The sequence below is a fragment of the Ictalurus furcatus genome, chromosome 16 (assembly GCF_023375685.1).
Source record: "Ictalurus furcatus strain D&B chromosome 16, Billie_1.0, whole genome shotgun sequence".
Classification (NCBI taxonomy): domain Eukaryota; kingdom Metazoa; phylum Chordata; class Actinopteri; order Siluriformes; family Ictaluridae; genus Ictalurus; species Ictalurus furcatus.
Genome location: NC_071270.1, coordinates 14,963,763 through 14,985,327, shown reverse-complemented (window position 1 = coordinate 14,985,327; position 21,565 = coordinate 14,963,763). Strand labels below are relative to the sequence as shown.

The 21,565-nt window shown below is 38.6% G+C and overlaps 2 protein-coding genes, 1 long non-coding RNA gene and 2 other non-coding genes across 5 annotated transcripts; 4 read left to right on the top strand and 1 right to left on the bottom strand.

The window, feature by feature from the left end:
* The first annotated feature begins 3,266 nt into the window (after positions 1-3,266).
* On the top strand, positions 3,267-8,650 carry LOC128620240 (cytotoxic and regulatory T-cell molecule). The gene is made up of 12 exons (XM_053645051.1): positions 3,267-3,433; positions 4,570-4,719; positions 4,917-5,069; positions 5,383-5,502; positions 5,864-6,025; positions 6,399-6,488; positions 6,728-6,781; positions 6,925-6,987; positions 7,536-7,619; positions 7,811-7,957; positions 8,062-8,148; positions 8,247-8,650. The coding sequence occupies exons 1-12, from the start codon at positions 3,385-3,387 to the stop codon at positions 8,390-8,392; spliced, it is 1,305 nt and encodes a 434-aa protein (XP_053501026.1). The 5' UTR covers positions 3,267-3,384; the 3' UTR covers positions 8,393-8,650.
* Positions 8,651-11,123: 2,473 nt separating this feature from the next.
* On the top strand, positions 11,124-16,829 carry hspa8 (heat shock protein 8). The gene is made up of 9 exons (XM_053645048.1): positions 11,124-11,232; positions 13,307-13,516; positions 13,661-13,866; positions 13,945-14,097; positions 14,355-14,910; positions 15,130-15,332; positions 15,539-15,737; positions 15,837-16,069; positions 16,353-16,829. The coding sequence occupies exons 2-9, from the start codon at positions 13,312-13,314 to the stop codon at positions 16,545-16,547; spliced, it is 1,950 nt and encodes a 649-aa protein (XP_053501023.1). The 5' UTR covers positions 11,124-11,232; positions 13,307-13,311; the 3' UTR covers positions 16,548-16,829.
* Positions 14,967-15,061, top strand: LOC128620903 (small nucleolar RNA SNORD14). Its single transcript, XR_008388191.1, has one exon. It is a non-coding gene; the product is annotated as a small nucleolar RNA SNORD14 (small nucleolar RNA).
* On the top strand, positions 15,371-15,467 carry LOC128620904 (small nucleolar RNA SNORD14). Its single transcript, XR_008388192.1, has one exon. It is a non-coding gene; the product is annotated as a small nucleolar RNA SNORD14 (small nucleolar RNA).
* A 3,923-nt stretch (positions 16,830-20,752) lies between the features above and the next one.
* Positions 20,753-21,564, bottom strand: LOC128620647 (uncharacterized). Its single transcript, XR_008388170.1, has 3 exons — positions 21,194-21,564; positions 20,951-21,111; positions 20,753-20,822 (listed from the first exon to the last, which is right to left on the bottom strand). It is a non-coding gene; the product is annotated as an uncharacterized LOC128620647 (long non-coding RNA).
* Position 21,565: the final 1 nt, after the last annotated feature.

The following is a 21,565-nucleotide window of genomic DNA, read 5'->3' as shown; positions in this document are numbered from 1 at the left end:
TGGATGGAACCAAAATAGAATATTGGTTTAAATGTAAAGCATTATGTTTGGAGAAAGGAAAACGCTGCATACAGCATAAGAACCCTATCCCATCTGTGAAACGTGGTGGTGGTAGTATCATGGTTTGGGTCTGTTTTGCTGTATCTGGGCCAGGACAACTTGCCATCATGGATGGAACAATAAATTTTGAAGTATACCAGCAAATTCTAAAAGAAAATGTCAGAACGTCTGTCCGTGAACTGAATCTCAAGAGAAAGTGGGTCATGCAGCAAGACAATAACCCTAAGCACACAGGTCGTTGTACCAAAGAATGGTTAAAGAAGAATAAAGTTAATGTTTTGGAATGGCCAGGTCAAAGTCCTGACCTTAATACAATAGAAATGTTGTGGAAGGACCTGAAGCAAGCAGTTCATGTGAGGAAACCTAACAACATCCCAGAGTTGAAGCTGTTCTGTACGGAGGAATGGATTACAATTCCTCCAGTTTGATGTGCAGGACTGATCAACAGTTACCGGAAACGTTTACTCGCAGTTATTGCTGCACAAGGGGGTCACGCCAGATACTGAAAGCAAAGGTTCACATGTTTTTGCCACTCACAGATATGTACTATTGGAACATTTTCCTCAATAAATAAATGACCATGTATAATATTTTTGTCTCATTTGTTTAATTGGGTTCACTTCATCTACTTTTAGGACTTGTATGAAAATCTGATAATATTTTAGGTCATATTTATGCAGAAATATAGAAAATTCTAAAGGGTTCACAAACTTTCAAGCATCACTGTACTTAATACATATTTAGCTCATTCTTATACATTATTTTACTTTATTTAGAGTGAATTTAGCTTAATGCAGGCCATCAAATGAAGTGATTTATGTAAATCAACTCTAATATGTAATGGTCAGCATAAAATAATGGACAAAATCTCGAATTAAAGGCACACTGCTTCTTTAATTAAAACAATGTTATAATTGGTTACTGTAATTGATAAAGAAGTCTGTTCTGTATTAGTTGCCCAGCAAATACAAATCTTTCCTATTTATACAATGAGGTAATAATCATATCCAGTGTATTAGGCTACATATATTATAGTAAGTACTGTATGTTGTCTCCTGTATATAAATTTAAAACCAATTTTACAATAATTTTATGTAATGCTGTTTGGCATGGTCACCGCACTTCACCTAACTGTATTAGATGAAGTCGGCCAGGGTTTTCCAGATTAAGTGGGCGACCTATTAAGCCTACACACTGTGATATAATTGACCTTACAACAGAAATATGCATAACACACATTATGCCCAAATACAGGCATTCAAACAAAGTATTTCAAAGTAAAAAACATACAAATTATTAGTTTTCTCACAGAGAACATTACTCTGAGGTCAAGGTAGAGTGAGACAGGGAGCAGTGGGAAGAGAAGCAGGCAGTAAAAGTAGAAGACAAAAAAAAAGAAGACATTGACAAGAAGAAGGCAGAGAACCACAATGTGTGAAGTGAGAAGTGAGTAGAAGTGATTTTAAGCAGGATGTTTTATCTGTGTAATTTGGCCCCTGTAACCAAATACAAAGATCAAATATTTTTAAGGACATTTTTTTTTAAAAATGACCCACATAAGCTTCTTACACACCTAAACCAAGCAACCACAGACCGATAACACCTGGTTCTAATGTGTAGCTGGTAGCTGTAATAGAATACCCAAAAGTAGTCCATGTTGCTTGAATTCACCCTACATAAAACCTTTCAGGAATAAGTATTGGTTCACTGACACTGAAATCTTTCCACTTTCCCCATAGTATGGTCAAACTGAGCTCAGGGGTGTTCCTCTTTTCAATCCACAGAAAAAACAGACAAAAAATATGGCATAAAATATGTAACATTTGTACCGTTATGGAAGCACTAAATAGACTAAACTGTGTAAAACTGGGAATAATAAAACTGCATTCTGTTCTATTTTTTCCTGTTTTATTAATCCAAATCAGGCAGCACAGTGACTGCTTTATGAGACTTTTCAGTGAGACATTCTTTAATGAATGCTAATAAATACATTTATTTATAACAACCAGATCTGATTAAATAATATTCACTCATGAACATAGTCTATGTTGGATTAAACTGTGATTGCATTCAATGTAGATATACGCTAGGTGCCCAACCACCAGCCTATAACAATGTGCCAGTGTATTAGTAACTGTTTATTCACTGTACTATGACACAGGCTTAGCTAGATTTGTGCTTGTTGTTTTTGTCTTTCACACATGCATTGACTGTATATTAATTATGTGTGTCAATGCACCTCATCAAACAATCAAATCTTCCATTACCAGACCATAATCATACCTATCGCATTCGGTGATGCATGCAAGTGACGCTACCCTCCTACCCTATCCCCCCGCCCGCCCACATAGTGGTCCATCAGAAATAACTGTGGTCAACGTAAGCTGTTCCATATGTTGCCACTCCTACCCTTCCTGGCACTAGTGGGTTTTTTTATATATATATATTTAAAAGTCAGCTTACTGATTCCAAAAAGACAGATCCATCAGGAAGAACAATTAAACAAACAACAATGACAATTAAAGTAATCAACAACAATGTCAGACAAATTAAGTAAATTAAACTAAAAGCTGGTTAGAAGTAACAGAGGAGTATTAAAACTCAAACCTACATGTTTCTAAAAAATAAGGCCACTTAATTGCCTTTCTTGTGTTTTGCCATGTTCATTTAATTGTGAAGCAGTGACATAAAAGTAGGGCAGCATAGTAAAGCATTACAAATACATAAGTTGGAATATGACAATCACGTGGGTCCTAAGATGGATCTCTGTCAAACATGCTAATTAAAACCTTTCTTTTTATTCTTAGCATTGCCCTGATTAGTTTGCCTATATTAATTTCTCTTCAAAAATGTCTTTATAGGCAGTTGTTTCAAGTATGTATTTGTCATAGATTACTGCTAATAATTAGTAATAATTAATAATACCCCATCCACCAGAAAAGAAATTTTGCCAACATATTAGCAATGCCTCCTTTGTGAGTGTTGGCTAATTCATGCAGTTTGAAGTAAAACAAGTAAATAAATAAAGGCAGTAAGACAACACTTTCACTTTGCAGGACAGACAAGTGTGTGAAGTCACTGTAAACCAGGCTTGGATTCTTATTATTTCTCATTGTTCTTGGAGTACCCTGTTCAGTATCATGTAAGCAGTCACTGGTCAGTAGATGAAAATACAGAAGCAGCGACTGGTCAAAATGCCCCTGAAAGTTAAAATAATACAGCATGAAGTGGGACTTCCATGACATTCAAGTGATGTCATGGAAGCCTTTGTGTTTATAAAAGAAGTGAGAGAGGAAGTCAGGTTCAGACCTCACGCCTTGCACTATGCAGAACACACAGAGCTTATGCATTCGCGTTTTCTTGTTGATCACAGGTGAGTAAAACAATAAATATATTATCCATTACAAGAATACACACTTTAGTTTCATATTAACTAGACACACCCATTCAAATGTAATGCTTTACTATGTTAATATTGAAATGTTTTCTTTTTAGTGTTATTTAGCGCTTGTCTGTAGTGTACACAATTAGAAACAAGTTTATACATTTCTTGCTCTAGCAGTATTTATTCTGATACCTGCAATTATTTATTGAAATGATTGAACACTTTAGGGCACTGCAGTGTAATCAGGGTAAAATCATAAGGTCAGAATGGATTTCTTTATACAGTAACAGAAAAGCCATACACATTTGCTGTAGTTAAATGTAAACATTGTTAAATATTCTGAATATTCACTATGTGTGTCTGATATCGTGCTCAGATATGGAGGTGTTTTTTTTTTTTTTTTAAATGTCTAAATTACAATAATATCATGACAAAAAGGTTCTAAGTGAGTACAGGCATTTTTCATCCTGGTACTAATAAAAATGAAAGAAGTAAAGATTCATATATGTATGTATATATATACATATACATATATATGAGAAAAAGAGAAAAAATAATCATAGAATTTCCCATAGAATCTCTACCGACCTTCACCTACAGCTCTGGACATAGCCTTAGCAGAGGTGGTGATCACCCACACTTCTTCGTTGAGCATATGACTATAAAAATTACACCTACAGTAGGCTGGAGTACACGCTATATATCTTAACTCAGTTTCCTGTTTGACAACTTTCTCACTGCATACAAATATATCGACCACTCTCAGTTACACTCACACACTCTTGTGTTGTCACCCTCTCTTTCCTGTCTGCTGTCTGCAGCCCCCCGAATAGAATGAGAGTAACATTATGAGTCAGTGTGGCGTGAGTGAGTGGAGACCACATTCTCATCTGCCCCCTTTTCTTCCATTTACAAGTGGCAGTTTTACACTCTTTTTATCCCACTCGCTGACTGTACTCTTGACGACTGCTTATTTTGAACAAGTAGCAAGCAGCAGCCTAGATGCTGCAGGTGTACAGTGGGATTTGGTGTGTTCTGCTTAGGACATATTGTGCATTTAAAGTGTTGCACAGTCAATATTCATCAGACCTTTATGTCACACAGATGTGCTGTTTGTCTTACAGGTTTAACACAGTGCTTGGCACTGAAGCAGATTTCAGTAATACAAGGAGACACACTGACTCTGACATGCCCGCTCACAAACACTAATATGAGTGATGCGGTGGAATGGAGAAACCCAGAAGGTTTTCTCTTGTTCTTTAACAGAGACAAAGGTAAGAATACAGCTTGGGCTACTATATGTAGTATTACTAATTAGGAGGGAAGAGAGTAAACGTAGTTATGGTTTTCACTTACTAATGGTCTACTACAGGAATTCTGCACTGAATCATTTGAACCTGTATGGGAACAGCAGTCTGTGATTTTTGTCTATTTAACAAAATATTTATTTGTCCCTCATGTTGATCTGCAGCCTTGAGAGACCAGAGGATCAAATTGGTCACTTTAACCAACTCAAAATTTTCAATACGTGTGACCGATGTCACATTCAAAGATGGAGGTGTTTACAAATGTCTACATTATAGAAATCCAACCTCAACGAAAAGATATAAAGTAATTGTTATAGGTGAGTACAAACATTTTCCTATTAGCACTGTTAAATTAACAAATGGGAACAAATGGGAACAAATGGGAACAAATGGGAACAAATTGGATATCAGCAATACTGCATAGGGCTTGCATTATTTAACTAATTTAACTGATTTAACACTTGAAAGGTTGAAAACATTGAAAAGGAAGGAAGCAATAAACTATTAATTTTCCTTCCATGATTATAATTCAACTCCCCTAAATTATATTATAGCTGTTAATCATATTCATACGTTTGACAAGATACTGGCTTGCTGAATGTGAAAATCAATTATTTGCTGAAATTGTAGGTGCTCCAAAACTGGAAAAGGACGAGCAAGAGGATAAAACAATTGTTAAATGCTCTGCTTCAGCAAATCAGCATCCACCTAGACTCTCATGGCTAATGGACAGTGGCCTAGAGGTTGAGGGTAAGTACATGATTATGTACTCAGAAATGTTTACACCAAACAAAATCACTAATGAATTGATAATAGCATGTCATAAACCAGCATGTTTATAGGTTGGTTTATGACATTAGATTCAGACTGTGTATTATCAAATATTACATCTGAACTTTTATGTGAAAATTGTATGTTTAATATAAAGATCGTACATTTACGGTCTATTGTCATATTATTGAAATAGTTTTGTGTCCAAACAAAGTTAAAATTGTTATACACTGTGCTAAACGACACCTATTTTCTGCTGTCATATTTACGTGCTATGATTGAACATAGAGGCATGGCAGGCAGGATTTTTTTCTTACAATGTTTCATGATTTATTCCCAGCTCACCCATACTATGAGTCGGAGCATGTATCCAAGAAATACACAGCTGTTAGCCAGCTGACTGTAAAAGTTCCAAAGAAGGGAGTTACAATGAGGTGCTTGGTCCGTCATTCAGCTCTCCAAGGTTCCAAACTGGAAAGGTTTATCCACTTAGGAAACCAGAGTAAGTGCATATGTATGTGTGAGAACAACTGAGGAGAGTAGTATGACATGGTGGCTGACCTTAATAGGCATTTTGCCATTTGTAGGAAATGAAATATTCTGGGGGATTTTGTGGTTTTGGGCTATAGCGAAAGCAAAGTTTACAGAGTGGACTCTTTGGTAGTTTCCCTTTTTATCTTTGCTTTCAACATATCACATGATTACGACAACTTCTTTGAAATTGTTTTTCTTGTGTGGAAGAAATTTAAAAAAAGGAAGAAATAAAGCTTCTTGTTATATCTATATATAGTGTGGAATTCCATCACTCATATATAAAAGCCGTCACATAAAACTACTTGTTCAACATTATTAATGTATTTTATCTTTTTTGGCAGGTCAAGACACAACAACCTCATCAACATATTCCAGTACCATACTTAGATCAACTGACACAACGGTCATTCCAACACTTTTTAGCAATATAAGTAAGTACAAGTGTTTTCCTACAGTGGTTACACACAGAAATATAACTATTCAGTCCCAGATAGTCATCTAAAAATGTCAGACATGCTCAGCAAAAAAGGAAATTGTTGTACTTATGGGAAAAAATGGCTCAGAAGAATTTTGACTATTGCTTCACCTAGTGGCAGGTAGTTAAATTGTACAGAGTCTAAATCTAAAATCTTTCCACTGCATCATTCTTAAAAATTATCCTTTTTTTCAGGCTTCACCAATAGTCATTCAGAGTCAGAAACCACAAATGACAGTAGTACAACAGGTAAGAAATTCATAGACTCTGGGTGTACTAGATTTATCCCTTATGTTAACACAAAACCAAAGCTTAACAAAAGCTTTAAAAAGTGACAATTTGCTCAGTAAAGTCCATATTAATAATTTGTTCACTGTAATGTCTTGTTGCAGTAAATGAAACCACAGATGGCACTTCAGCAAATGGCAGCACAAACATATTAAGCAACACTACCGGTGAGCACGTATACAGTCTGAAATTTAACAACACACTCAACACAAAACAAAACAACTTTTGAAATATCCCTCTATAGCATGCTTATTTATTAAGCATTATCTTCATTGTGCTTATCATAATTTGTATGGCAGCTACATATGGAAATTTTCTATTATTTAAAGTTTTGATAACTGTGACTTTTCCTGAACTGAAATGCGTTTCTCTTTTGCACATATCTCAATCACAAGTAATGTTATATAGAATTTGTAAAATCTGCATAACCATTTCAACTTTACTGAAAAACCCAAAGTCTAACAGTGATAACATATGCTGTTAACAGTGATAACATATGCTGTTATCACAGCCATTTATGTTAAACTGGCTCCTAATCCTAACATGATCTTTACAGAAATCTTACACAAGTTTAGAACATTTCTGCTTTGTATTGAGGAACTATATTTAGGAGAAATTCAGTAGTTATGTACACAATGTGTATTACTCTACTTGACTACTGTTTAAGACATAGACCGTAATGTCCCCATTACTAATCTTAAATGTTTCATTGCAGAAAATGAGACAACTGAATCAGTATACGAAACAACAGAGGGCACACCATCAAATACCAGCATCAAGTCATCAAGCAATACTACTGGTGAGAAATTAAACAGTATTAAACCAATCATTGTTACAATGTGCAAAATAACACAATTTATTCCCTTATTTGATAAAACTCCCCTGTAGGTATTAAGTATTGATAGTCTTTTTCTGAGACGTAACTATGCCTTGTGTTTTTTCTTGTTGTCTTTTTAATGATACATAGGCTAATCATGTGTGTGCTTTTAGGGAATGACAACAGCCATGTAGAAAAAATTCATAAAAAGAGAAATTTGACGCTGGTGCTGCTGGTCACATGCCTCCTCGGCTGCCTGTTCGTGGTGCTTGCCTTCTTCCTGATTCGCCTCAGGAAAGCACACATTGCCTGGAAAAAAGGTAACAGTTCAACAAATGGGAAATTCACAGAAATTCACTAATCCTAAATACATTTGTAATATATTTATATCAATTAGCTAATAGTTTTTTTTTTCTAACCACAGAGAATGAAGAGTCTGATCAGTCAGTGGAGAGCAGCAGATCAAAGTCGAGCAGTGAGGAGAAGCTAAAACAGCAACAGAAAGGAAGAGGTACAGTCTTACGTTTCCTATACAACTGTCAAATCAGAGATTATAAATAAACAGCTTTGTTCAAACAGCTTAAACACTTTCTTTCTCTCTCTCTCTAGGTTTTTGGAACACCAGTTTCACAAAGTACAAAGCAGAGGAAACATTAGAGAAAGAGGCTCAGGCCGGACCTGCTTCTGTACAAGTCATTAATGAAAACCCACAGCACTTTATCACCAGATCTGGTGTCAAAGAGACCGAACTGTGAACAATAAAAGACTCTAACCAATCTTGGTTTAGTAGAGTACTGGTGCTAGAATACTGGTTGAATATTTGAATGTTTAGCTAAGTCCAAAGTGTCCAAAGTGTATAAATGGGTGTGTGAATATGTATGTGATTGTGTGCCATGAGATGGATTGGCACCCTGTCCAGGGTGTACTCCGCCTTGTGCCTGATGCTCCCAGGGATAGGCTCCAGGTTTCCCCGTGACCCTGAAAAGGGTAATGCGGTATAGAAGATGGATGGATGGATGTTAAGCTAAATATACTTTGTTTTGTCTATATACTTTGTATGTATATATATATATATATATATATATATATATATATATATATAAATAAAAGTGTACTGTATATTTTGTTAGAACATGTATAATATATATATATATTTTTTTAAGTGAGTGACAATAAATATGTACATTTGTTATAAAACTTGTTTGTTCTCTTTTATTGAACTCTACCTATGGGATACCAAGTGAAACATGTTTATGATTACTCTCATACATTAAAATCTTTGTTGTTAAAGAGTACAAATAACATTTTACAATAACATACATACCAGTTTAATATAATATAATGAAGTGAATAGAATAATTAAAACTGTATACAATATGACATTGTTAAATAAATATTAAACCACCATATATGACATCACACTCTGAAGAAATGACACTTTGCTACAACGTAAAGTAGTGAGTGTACAGCTTGCATAACAGTGTAAATTTGCTGTCTCCTCAAAATAACTCAACACACAGCCATTAATGTCTAAACCACTGGCAACAAGTGAGTACATCCCTAAGTGAAAATATCCAAATTGGGGCCAAAGTGTCAATATTTCGTATGACCACTATTATTTTCCAGCACTGCCTTAACTCTCTTGGGCATGGAGTTCACCAGAGCTTCACAGGTTGCCAGTGGACTCCTCTTCCACTCGTCCATGACGACATCACGGAGCTAGTGGATGTTAGAGACCTTGTGCTCCTCCGCCTTCCGTTTGAGGATGACCCACAGATGCTCAATAGGGTTTAGGTCTGGAGACATGCTTGGTCAGTCCATCACCTTCACCCTCAGCTTCTTTAGCAAGGCAGTGGTCGTCTTGGAGGTGTGTTTGGGGTCATTATCATGCTGGAATACTATCCTGCGGCCCAGTCTCTGCTTCAGTATGTCACAGTACATGTTGGCATTCATGGTTCCCTCAATGAACTGTAGCTCCCCAGTGCTGGCAGCACTCATGCAGTGCCAGACCATGACACTCACACCACCATGATTGACTGTAGGGAAGACACACTTGTCTTTGTACTCCTCACCTGGTTGCCACCACACACACTTGACACCATCTGAACCAAATAAGTTTACCTTGGTCTCATCAGACCACAGGACCTGGTTCCAGTAATCCATGTCCTTAGTCTGCTTGTCTACAGCAAACTGTTTGCAGGCATTCTTGTGCATCATCTTTAAAAGAGGCTTCCTTCTGGGACGACAGCCATACAGACCAATTTGATGCAGTGTGCAGCGTATGGTCTGAGCACTGACAGGCTGAGCCCCAACCCCTTCAACCACTGCAGCGATGCTGGCAGCACTCATGTGTCTATTTACCAAAGACAACCTCTGGATATGACGCTGAGCATGTGCACTCAACTTCTTCGGTCAACCATGGCAAGGCCTGTTCTGAGTGGAACCTGTCCTGTTAAACCGCTGTATGGTCTTGGCCACCATGCTGCAGCTCAGTGTCAGGGTCTTAGCAATCTTCTTATAGCCTAGGCCATCTTTATGTAGAGCAAGAATTCTTTTTTTCAGATCCTCAGAGAGTTCTTTGCTATAAGTTGCCATGTTAAACTTCCAGTGACCAGTATGAGAGAGTGTGAGAGCGATGACACCAAATTTAATACACCTGCTCCCCATTCACACCTGAGACCTTGTAACACTAACAAGTCACATGACACCGGGGAAGAAAATGGCTAATTGGGCCCAATTTGATCATTTTCACTTAGGGGTGTACTCACTTTTGTTGCCAGTGGTTTAGACATTAATGGCTGTGTGTTATTTTGAGGGGACAGCAAATTTACACTGCTATACAAGCTGTACACTCACTACGGTACATTGTAGCAAAGTGTCATTTCTTCAGTGTTGTCACATGAAAAGATATATAATATAATTTATTATTTATTCAACATAAATGTTGCACATATATATATATATATATATACACATACAGGCTATCAAGCAACATATTTATGCCCCTTTTGAGATACTATTTTAGTTGCTTGTTACCCAGGCTTTTATTTTGTAAACAGTTTTAGTTCGGTTTTTTCTTACATTAATAGGAAAAATAGACTTAACCGAACATTAGCCTGTCAAGTAATAATTTTATTTCATATGAGGTCTTTGAGTCTGCAGCATTTTTCTTTTTTCTTTTTCCTTTGAATCCATCCTGTCTGGATAAATTTCTGTGACCTCATGTTCTATGGGTTTCTAGATGTTTCTACATTGTCACATTAGCGCGCCATTTTGCTGATCTGAGACCAGTTTCACTTTTTCTTGGAGGGTTGTAATCAGAGTAGTGAGTTCAGCGAATCCGGCCCTAGATCAGACGTTGAACAGACTTTTGGGAAGCGGGCTACAACCAATCATATAACAGCTTCTTCATTTGGGGCTGGGGAAAAGGGACGGTTGGTGCTGACGTGAGGCTGAGTTTTCGTGAATGTGATTGGTCCGCTCACCGGGCATATATAGATGTTCTAGAATTTTCGCTCGGTCTCTTTTCAGCAGCGAGGTAAGGCAGGCATCACGTCAGTACAGCTCCAGCTTTTATCGACCTCGCCTAATTTTGGTGAGTAGAAAAAAAATCTAATGCCTTTGTTCTAATTCTAGTTTATAAATTATGTTCCTAAAGTGTAAATGAAGTTAGCTTTACAGTTTTACGGAAGCGCGCCGTAGAGAAGTCTAAGGCTGATCGACCGCATTCTGGCCTTAGCTCTATCATTGTTTCGGTTAGTTACACTTAGAATATATATAAGTCAAAAAGGCATCTAATATTAACTGTAATGAGAACAGTTACATTTGATAATCGGTGTATTAGCATGTGACCTTTAGCTTAAGTTAGCTAGCTGTATTGCCATATGTGTAAAGCTATAACAAAGGAAAATTAATGACTGTGACGGACACTTATGCTGCTAGTTGGCTGAAATTTAGTTAACTAGCAATATACATATTCGCAGTATTCGTTTTGGAGAAACGTGATGTCTGAGGAGTTTTATTTTCTACTTAAGGTGCTTAAAGATTTTTATCGTTCATTTCTTTGAGGTAGTAATGATATGTAAGATTAGTATATCTATTTCGTAGACAAAATGCCTCGCTTATGAGTAAAATTGAACCCTTTCCATTTATTGGCTTGTATTTTGTTAGCTAGCGCCACCGGAAAGCTTCCGCCATAGCGCGTTCTGGAAGGCCGGACCACGTGGTCTCGTGTCGCGGCCATAGAATGGTGCAGGAATGTTTCCTAAAACCCGGAAATTGGTTAGCATTTTCGCACTTCCGTTTCAGTTGTCCCGAAGTCAGTGGGTTTTTTGGAATGGCTTTTTGGTTAATGCGCATCTATTTTTGTTTTGAAACGTGCCTAATTTTGCTTTAAACGTCTCGTACAACGTATTTATATGCATCCAAGGTAAAAAAAAAAAAAAAAAAACAACGTGCTAAAAACTTAAATTTAAATCCTGTTGGATTTTTGTCGAGGGATCCAGGGTGATGCTAACTTGGTTGACCTACAAAAATTGTAATTCTTGCAGCTCTCCATTTAGGCCCTATTGGATCTGCTCTGTTTATGACCACTTTCGGAAGTTAATCTCATTTTAGAGGCCCTAGACATACCAGAAAATTCATGGAACTGCAAAAGTTTCAGAACTGGTGAAAATTTACATCTGATGGGGGATCCAGAATGGCTTGATGGTACCACTTAGAAAATTAACAATGTGTGCCTCGCTACGTTTCACCTACATGTACAACACTTGATAAACCTGTGTAACAGGGCAGTATGTACAATAGTCTCTTAAACCCATGACCTAAACTCAACAGTAGGTGAGTCATTTTAATTTTTCTCTAAAATTTTTGCTCAGATTTTGCCATTTCCAGGTCTCGTACTTTAACAAACTACTCTTGGAGACTTCATCGAATCAACAACGTATTTGTTCAGTCTCATCTAAAGGGCTTGATGCTAAATTGTGAAACTTTTGAGTATTCGCTGCATGGCATGAAGGTCTCGCAAATTTGATGTTTCGCCATGGAACAGGAAGCTGTTGCAACGCAAACATGCTATGTCCATTCTGATCCAAACATCACAGGTTTGATAAGTCCCCGCCCGAAGATGTCTACATGCCGATCTTTAGTTATAGTGCCACCTTCCTCCAACAGCATGTGATGTTTTACACTGATCTATTCCTAGCAACACAAAAATATGGCCGCAAATTCTAAACATGCTAGACATGTTAAAATGCGCTAGGATCACTTGGCTGTGTGCTAAATCATGCTATTACTGCTATTAAACAGGAAGTTTTATAACTCAAGCATACAATGCTTCCCAGAACTTAACATATTTAACAGTCCTGGCCTGAAGACATCTATGTGGCAATATTGGGTTATAGTCATAGTGCCACCTAGTGCTAACAGGAAATTACATGTTTTACAACATGATGCACTCCTAACAACTTACAAGTGCTTAAAAATGGAGTGGTGTTTCCCTGTCAGAGCAGCCACATGGTGCACCTGGGTGTGAGGGCCTGTTCATTGTTTGTGTTTTTACGGAGTCCTTACTGTGACCCAGTACGGTTCAGTTAAAGTGGTTTGGTTAAATAGATAATGAGATGATTGAGATGCCTGTATTAACTTATGACTTATATTTTTCTTTATAGTAACAATGTCTAAGGGACCAGCTGTTGGCATTGATCTGGGGACCACCTACTCATGTGTTGGAGTCTTCCAGCATGGCAAAGTTGAAATCATTGCCAATGACCAAGGAAACCGGACCACACCAAGCTATGTGGCCTTCACTGATTCTGAAAGGTTGATTGGTGATGCAGCCAAGAACCAGGTGGCCATGAACCCCACCAACACAATCTTTGGTTAGTGTGGTGATTCCTCTGTGCTTTTTTTGTTTTGTTTTTTTTCCCCCTAGAAATTGTACGTCTTTAATCCGATTCTACTTTACTGTATCAATCACTTTAAAATTAAATTGTTCAGCTTAAGTGACCACAGTCTCATTTCAGATGCCAAACGTCTGATCGGCAGGAGGTTCGAAGACTCCGTGGTTCAGGCTGACATGAAACATTGGCCTTTCAAAGTCATCAGTGATGGTGGACGTCCCAAGGTGGAGGTGGAATACAAAGGAGAGGCCAAGAACTTCTACCCTGAGGAAATCTCCTCCATGGTGTTGGTGAAGATGAAGGAAATTGCCGAAGCCTACCTTGGAAAGGTGAGTGTGAGGGCTGTTAGTCTCATGTTTGACTGTGCTTCAGATGTCTGGACTCTAATCTTTTTCTTTTTTTCCCAGTCTATCAATAATGCTGTGATAACAGTACCAGCTTACTTCAACGACTCTCAGCGTCAAGCCACAAAAGATGCTGGAACTATCTCTGGTCTGAATGTACTGCGAATTATTAATGAGCCTACTGCTGCTGCTATTGCCTATGGGTTGGACAAGAAGGTAAGTTTGTGTATGGTTTTCTGAGTTTTGCCAGAAAGGCCTGTCCAGCTTTTCTGTAAATTTAAAATTTCGCTGTGATGAAGTTGATTCCTGCCATTCGTAGTTTCCACCAGAGGTTGTAAAAGACCAAAGATGGCCCAAGTACCTTCCTTGGATGTCTGAGTGAAATTGTACATTGGCCTTTGTTGTCCCTTATCTTTTTTCACTTTAATGATTTTTTTTTGTTTTGTTTTTTCCCCCTGCCTCTTTCTAAATAGGTTGGTTCTGAAAGGAACGTCCTCATCTTTGATCTCGGTGGTGGCACCTTCGATGTGTCCATCCTGACCATTGAAGATGGCATCTTTGAGGTCAAATCCACTGCTGGTGACACTCATCTGGGTGGTGAAGACTTCGACAACCGCATGGTGAACCACTTCATTGCTGAGTTCAAACGCAAGCACAAGAAGGACATCAGTGATAACAAGAGAGCTGTTCGCCGTCTGCGCACTGCCTGTGAGCGGGCTAAGCGCACCCTGTCCTCCAGCACTCAGGCCAGCATTGAGATCGACTCTCTTTATGAGGGTGTTGATTTCTACACCTCCATCACAAGAGCTCGCTTTGAGGAGCTCAACGCTGACCTCTTCCGTGGAACCCTGGACCCTGTAGAAAAGGCGCTCAGAGATGCCAAGATGGACAAAGCTCAGGTCCACGACATAGTCCTGGTTGGTGGCTCTACCCGCATCCCCAAGATCCAGAAGCTCCTTCAAGATTTCTTCAATGGCAAGGAGCTCAATAAGAGCATCAACCCTGATGAGGCTGTGGCTTATGGAGCAGGTTAGTTATAATAGGCTGCTTTTTCGAAATATTTTTATTTATTTTATTTTACGGTGTCGCAATGATGACGTTGATTCCTGCCATTCGTAGTTTCCACCAGAGGTTGAAAAACCAAAGATGGCCCAAGTACCTTCCTTGGATGTCTGAGCGACAGCAAAGGGTGAAGATGATCTTCAGTATCCATCTGTTTATATACTAATCTTCAGTTATACTTTTCAGCTGTCCAGGCTGCCATCCTCTCTGGGGACAAGTCTGAGAACGTTCAGGACCTGCTGCTGCTTGATGTCACCCCTCTGTCTCTTGGAATTGAGACTGCTGGTGGTGTCATGACTGTCCTCATCAAGCGCAACACCACCATTCCAACCAAGCAGACCCAGACTTTCACCACATACTCTGACAACCAGCCTGGTGTGCTGATTCAGGTTAGAACTAAATTTATTTGGCATACGTCTTGTCTTTTTCGCTATGATGAAGTTGATTCCTGCCATTCGTAGTTTCCACCAGAGGTTGTAAAAGACCAAAGATGGCCCAAGCACCTTCCTTGGATGTCTGAGCGATTAAATCTGCTAAACTTGACTTTAAGCCTTTGCATGTACGTGGAGATAATTAATTTGCACCTACCCACCAGGTTTATGAGGGTGAGCGTGCCATGACCAAGGACAACAACCTGCTGGGCAAATTTGAGCTCACTGGAATTCCACCTGCTCCTCGTGGTGTTCCCCAGATTGAGGTTACATTTGACATTGATGCTAATGGTATCATGAATGTCTCTGCTGTTGACAAGAGCACTGGCAAAGAGAACAAGATCACCATCACGAATGACAAGGGTAGGTTGATTTCCTGAAATAGTCTGCAGATTGAGTGCCTGTTTATATTCTGGCTTCTTAAAGTGGCCTTTTTTTTTTTTTTTTTTTAAATGAAAACAGGCCGTCTCAGCAAGGAGGACATTGAGCGCATGGTGCAGGAGGCTGAGAAATACAAGGCAGAGGATGATGTGCAGCGTGACAAGGTGTCTGCCAAGAATGGCCTGGAGTCCTATGCTTTCAATATGAAGTCCACTGTAGAGGATGAGAAGCTGAAGGGTAAAATCAGTGATGAGGATAAGCAGAAGATCCTGGACAAATGCAATGAAGTAATCAGCTGGCTTGACAAGAACCAGGTGAAACTTCCTACATTTTTGTCTGAATTGTGGAGCATGTGTAGTGAATTTGCTTTTGTATGGAAGCTATTCCCCCTAAAAGCAACACTTCACATTTTTATGAAGGGTTTGTTATACCTAGGGTATTTAACTTCTTTGTACACCAATGGTAGTGTGTCTAGTTTGATAGCGGTGGAAAAGTGTGTAATCAGTAACATTTAAGTACATTTTTGCATGTTGAGATGTGCATTCTAACCAGAAAAATGTTAGTTTTTACACACCTAACATGGAACTTTCTCTGCAGACTGCTGAGAAGGATGAGTATGAGCACCAACAGAAAGAGCTGGAGAAGGTCTGTAACCCAATCATCACCAAACTGTACCAGAGTGCTGGTGGTATGCCAGGTGGGATGCCTGATGGGATGCCAGGTGGCTTCCCAGGAGCTGGGGCTGCTCCTGGTGGTGGATCTTCTGGTCCCACCATCGAGGAGGTTGATTAGCCATTCGGAATCTGCTCTACCTCACCAATGTTTACTCTTGTGCCCTCTGTAGCAGATCTCCTGAGACTCTGTTAGTGGGTTAGGGTTTTAGTTGTTTCTGCTACGGAGTGACTGCTGAAAAAGCGGGGATTAAGGGATCATTTTCACATCACAGGGAACAGATTTTTTTTTTTTTGTACTTGAATGTTGCACAATTTATCAACTGTTGGGTTACATAAGACTTTTGGAAATGCCTGTCTTGCCTTGAGATAAATCTTAAATAAAGTGAGCACTTTTTCCCCATTCTTGCCTGCTTTAATTATTTCTTTAAATACACAATCTGATCGCATTGTTTTAAAGGAGGATGGTCTGGCATAAAATCTAACTGAACCTGCCATGTTTAACTTGGTTAGAAATTAAGTGTGCAGGAAAGTGTGACATGCTGTTTCATAATCTGTTCAAATTGCCAATTACCTGGTGAATATGTGCCACATAATGACTGTGTTTCTCTACTATAGATGCTAGACTTGTATTAGCTTTTCTGGTCAGATGTTCCACTTGTTTTAAAATGCCTGTTTTGGTGTTGACTATGAAACGTCTGTTATTCCACTAGGGGCAAAATTTTTTAAAAGGAAGAAAAATGGTGCATATGAACCATTTTGGTACTTCATTCAAGTGTTTATGAAGTTGACTTTTAAATACAAGTAATAAACACATTTTTCTAACAGTACATTTGTGTAGATTCAAATTGACATGGAGGTGGAATGCTCTAGAGGTGCTTCATCTTACATTTTCAGACATGTCATGTTCGCGTTCGAATGTGTGGTGGGGTTTTTTAGTTTGTGTTTTCGTGTGTGAGAGAACACTACTAATACTGGGTAGGCCCCCCTTACTCTCAACTGTAATTGTTCATGTTATGGAAGTTGGAAACATCCCTTTGAGATTCAGGTCCTTGTTGACATGATTGCATCACACAGTTCCTGCAGATTTTACAGGTGCACTTTCATGCTGTGACTCTCCCATTCTACCACATCCCAAAGGTGTTCTACTGCATTCAGATTCAGTTGTCTTTTTAAATTCTTAAAAAAGAAGGAATGCACTGGTGAGTTCAGCAACACCAAAGGGCCTGGAAGACCATCGAAGACAATTAAAGTGGATGATTGCACAATTCTTTCTTTGTTGAAAACCCCCTTCACAACATCCAGCCTAGTCAAGAACACTCTTGAGGAGGTAGCTGTATCATTGTTAAAGTCTACAATCAAGAGATTGTAGATTGCCTTCATGAATGTAAATAAAGGGGGTTTACCTCAATATGCAAACCACAATAACGCAAGGCCAGATTAGACTTTTGCTAGAAATCATCTGAAAAAGCCTGAACAGTTCTGGAACAAGATTCTTTGGACCAATGATATACAGATTAACATGTACCAGAATGGTGGAATGAGAAGGGTATGGAGAAGAAAATGGAAGGACTCATGATCCATACCACATAATGGTGGAGGATGTTTTATGGCATGGGCATATATAGCTGCCAATGGAACTGAGTCACTGGTCTTTATTGCTGATGTGACAGCTGATAGAAGTAGCAGGATGAATTTTCAAGTGTGTATAGCTATAATTTCTGCTCAGATTCAGTCAGATGCTGCAAAACAGATAGGCACTTCACAGTACACATGGAAAATGACCCAAAACACAGCGTAAGCAACCCACGAGCTTCTTAAGGCAAAGGCATGAAATGTTCTTAAACACTCAGTGACCTGACCTCAACCCAATTGAGCATGCTTTTCATTTCACCAACAACCAAGCAGAAACCGAAGGTGGCTGCAGTAAAGGCAAAGCATCACAAGGGAGGAAACTCTGCATTTTGGTGATGTCTGTGAGTTCCAGACTTCAAGCAGTCACTGACTGCAAAGGATTTGCATCCAAGTATAAAAATAATTCTTATATTTGTTAGTTTCTCCAATTACTTTTGAGACTTTGAAAATGGAGCAACTCTGGAATAAAATGGCTGTATTCTTAAATAGTTAATGCAATATTTTTTTAAAATCCCTTCAATTATAGCTGAGAATGTACACTTCAATCACATCTTTTTGCTTAATTTCAAATACAGTATGTTTAGAAGAATGGGCCAAAATCACACTTGAATACTGAGGCCGATTAATTTCTTCATACAGGAAGTGTCTTGAAGTTGTCATTACAAACAAAGGCTTCTCCACTAAGTATTAAATACGTTTCAGTTAGCGTGTCCAATACTTTTTTCCTGTGACATTCCGCTTTATTACACATAACTTTATTTATGGATTTTAATGTTGTGAATTCTTTATATGTGTGGGATTTCTTGAGTTAATACTGATGTCTGGTGAAAATTTCATGTGAATAGCCTCATTTGAACCTTATTTCAATACTTCTTTCCCCACTGTGTGTTTATACATATATACATACATATGTGTATACTATACATACATATGTATATGTGTGTGTGAGTATATATATATATATATATATATATATATATATATATATATATATATATATATATATATAACTTTTCATGTGACAACACTGAAGAAATGACACTTTGCTACAATGTAAAGTAGTGAGTGTACAGCTTGTGTAACAGTGTACATTTGCTGTCCCCTCAAAATAACTCAACACACTGCCATTAACGTCTAAACTGCTGGCAACAAAAGTGAGTACACCCCTAAGTGAAAATGTCCAAATTGGGTCCAATTAGCCATTTTCCCTTCCCGGTGTCAATAACACATCCCTCCCCTAACTTGATCAAATTAACTGACTAGTATTTACTAGCTTTCCACCAAATTACAGAACAAATAAATGTCTTATGTCATAAGATGTATAAGGACAACTATCCTGCCAATCCAACAGAGTGCTTATTGTGAATTATTTAATTCAATCGTCAGTGCAAATAACAGGAGCCCAGGAACATCTTATTATAGAGCTGGGTAGTATAACAAGCAGCTTGAAACAACGTTGGAAAGTACTTTGCTTTAAAATGAACTGAATATCAAATTTTTATTTAGCTTTTTAAATATTTACCTGGATGGTATGGTGGCACGGTGAGTCCCCAAATTAATCCTGAGCTTAGGGGATAAGCTGAAAAAGTGCAAAAATTTCTGCTCTTAGAATTTTAAATATAGACTTCAAGACACACATGTAAAATAAATAATTAGAGACTGTTCCTTAGTTGGGTCCTGTTTAATTACAGATATAATCCAGGGGGAAAAAACAATACACAGTCAGTTACTCAAGGGTTCTAGAAGTCAGCTCAAAACTGAAAGCCAGCTTAAAATATAGGTTAATTAAATATGCTCAACCAATACATTTTGTGGTATTAGAGCCTGGAATTTAAACAGACATTTGTTGTTTGCATACAGTATTAACCCCTCTGGGACAATATTTGGTACAAACAATTTTAGCTGCAAGTCTTTTGGAATATATCTATATCAGCTTTGCACATCTGGAGTCTAATTTTTTTTGCTCAGTCTTTGTAGCAAAATTGCTCAAGCTCTGTCGGATTGGATGGAGACTGTTGGTGAACAGCTATTTTCAAGTCTTGCCACAGATTTTTAATTGGACTGAGGTCTGGGCTCTAACTGACCCATTGTAATGCATTCAGGTTCTTGATTTTTAGCCACTCCAGCATAACTTTGGTAGTAGGATCATTGTCCTGCTGGAAGAGGAACCATTAGGGGGGCCAGCAGGTGGTACTCACCATGTGGTCTGTGTGGAGCCTAATGCCCCAGTATAGTGACGGGGACACTATACTGTAAAAACAGCAGCCTTTCGGAGAAGACGTTAAACTGAGGTCCTGACTCTCTTTGATGATTAAAAATCCCAGGACACTTCTCATAAAAGAGTAGGGGTATAACCCCAGTGTCCTGGCGAAATTCCCCCATTGGCCCTTCTCTATCATGGCTCCCTAATAATCCCCATTCCTGAACTGGCTGCATCACACTCCTCTCTTCTCCACCAATAGCTGGTGTGTGGTGGGTGTTCTGGTGCACTATAGCTGCCGTCACATCATCCAGGTGAATGCTACACACTAGTGGTGGTTTGAGGAGATTTCCCCCCATACAATGTAAAGCGCTTTGAGTGCCTAGAAAAGTTCTATATAAAGCTAAGAAATTATTCTTTCACTATCTCAAATCTCTTGCAAACTGGAATTGATTTTCTTCTAAGATTGCTCTGTATTTACCAACCTTGTCCTCAATATTGCCCAGTTTCCAAATTCCTGTGGATGAAAAGCATACCCACAATAGGATGCTATCACCAAGGCTGTGGAGGTGGAGGTTCAGGGTGATGAGCAGTGTTGTATTTCTGCCAAAATGCCATTTGGCAAATTCCAAATGGTATTTGATAGAACTTGCCACGCTACTTCTATTTGATAGAAGTAGCCTACCTACTTTTTTTTAAAGGTCCTGGCTGTGGTTGTCATGTGAACAGCTACTCCCGTGTGAGCTGTGGATTTATCCAGCTCCTTCAGAGTTACCAAAGGGATTGTCTATTGGTTGCTTGTCTGACTAATGCCTCCTTACCCAGGCGCTAACGTTTGATGGGAGACCTCCTAGATAAGGCAGAGTTGTGGTTGTGTCATATTCAATATTAGTTTTGGATATTATTTTTTATAACCAAATGCAAATTGATACTTTTCAAGAACTTTGTCCTGGGGATAGCTCGTTGGTCTTCGTGATGCTGTTTGTTTGGGTATGTTCTCTAACAAATTCTGGTGGCTTTTGGAAACAGATGTATTCAGGGCCGGAGTGGGACCCATTTTCAGCCCGGGAGTCTAATGCCCAAGACCAGAACTTTGTTTAGAAGTGTCGTATTGTCTAAAGACATGAGGATTTCTTTTTCAGCTCCTCCTGGCATCTTTTTACCATCCATTTTTATCCTTCCTGTGATTAGTTCACTCTCGCTAACTCACGCCACAGCATTAAATTATGTTTTCGGTTTGTTTATATCTCCATGGCAACGACATAGGTACACGCGCTTGTGTTTGAGAGAGAGAGAGAGAGAGA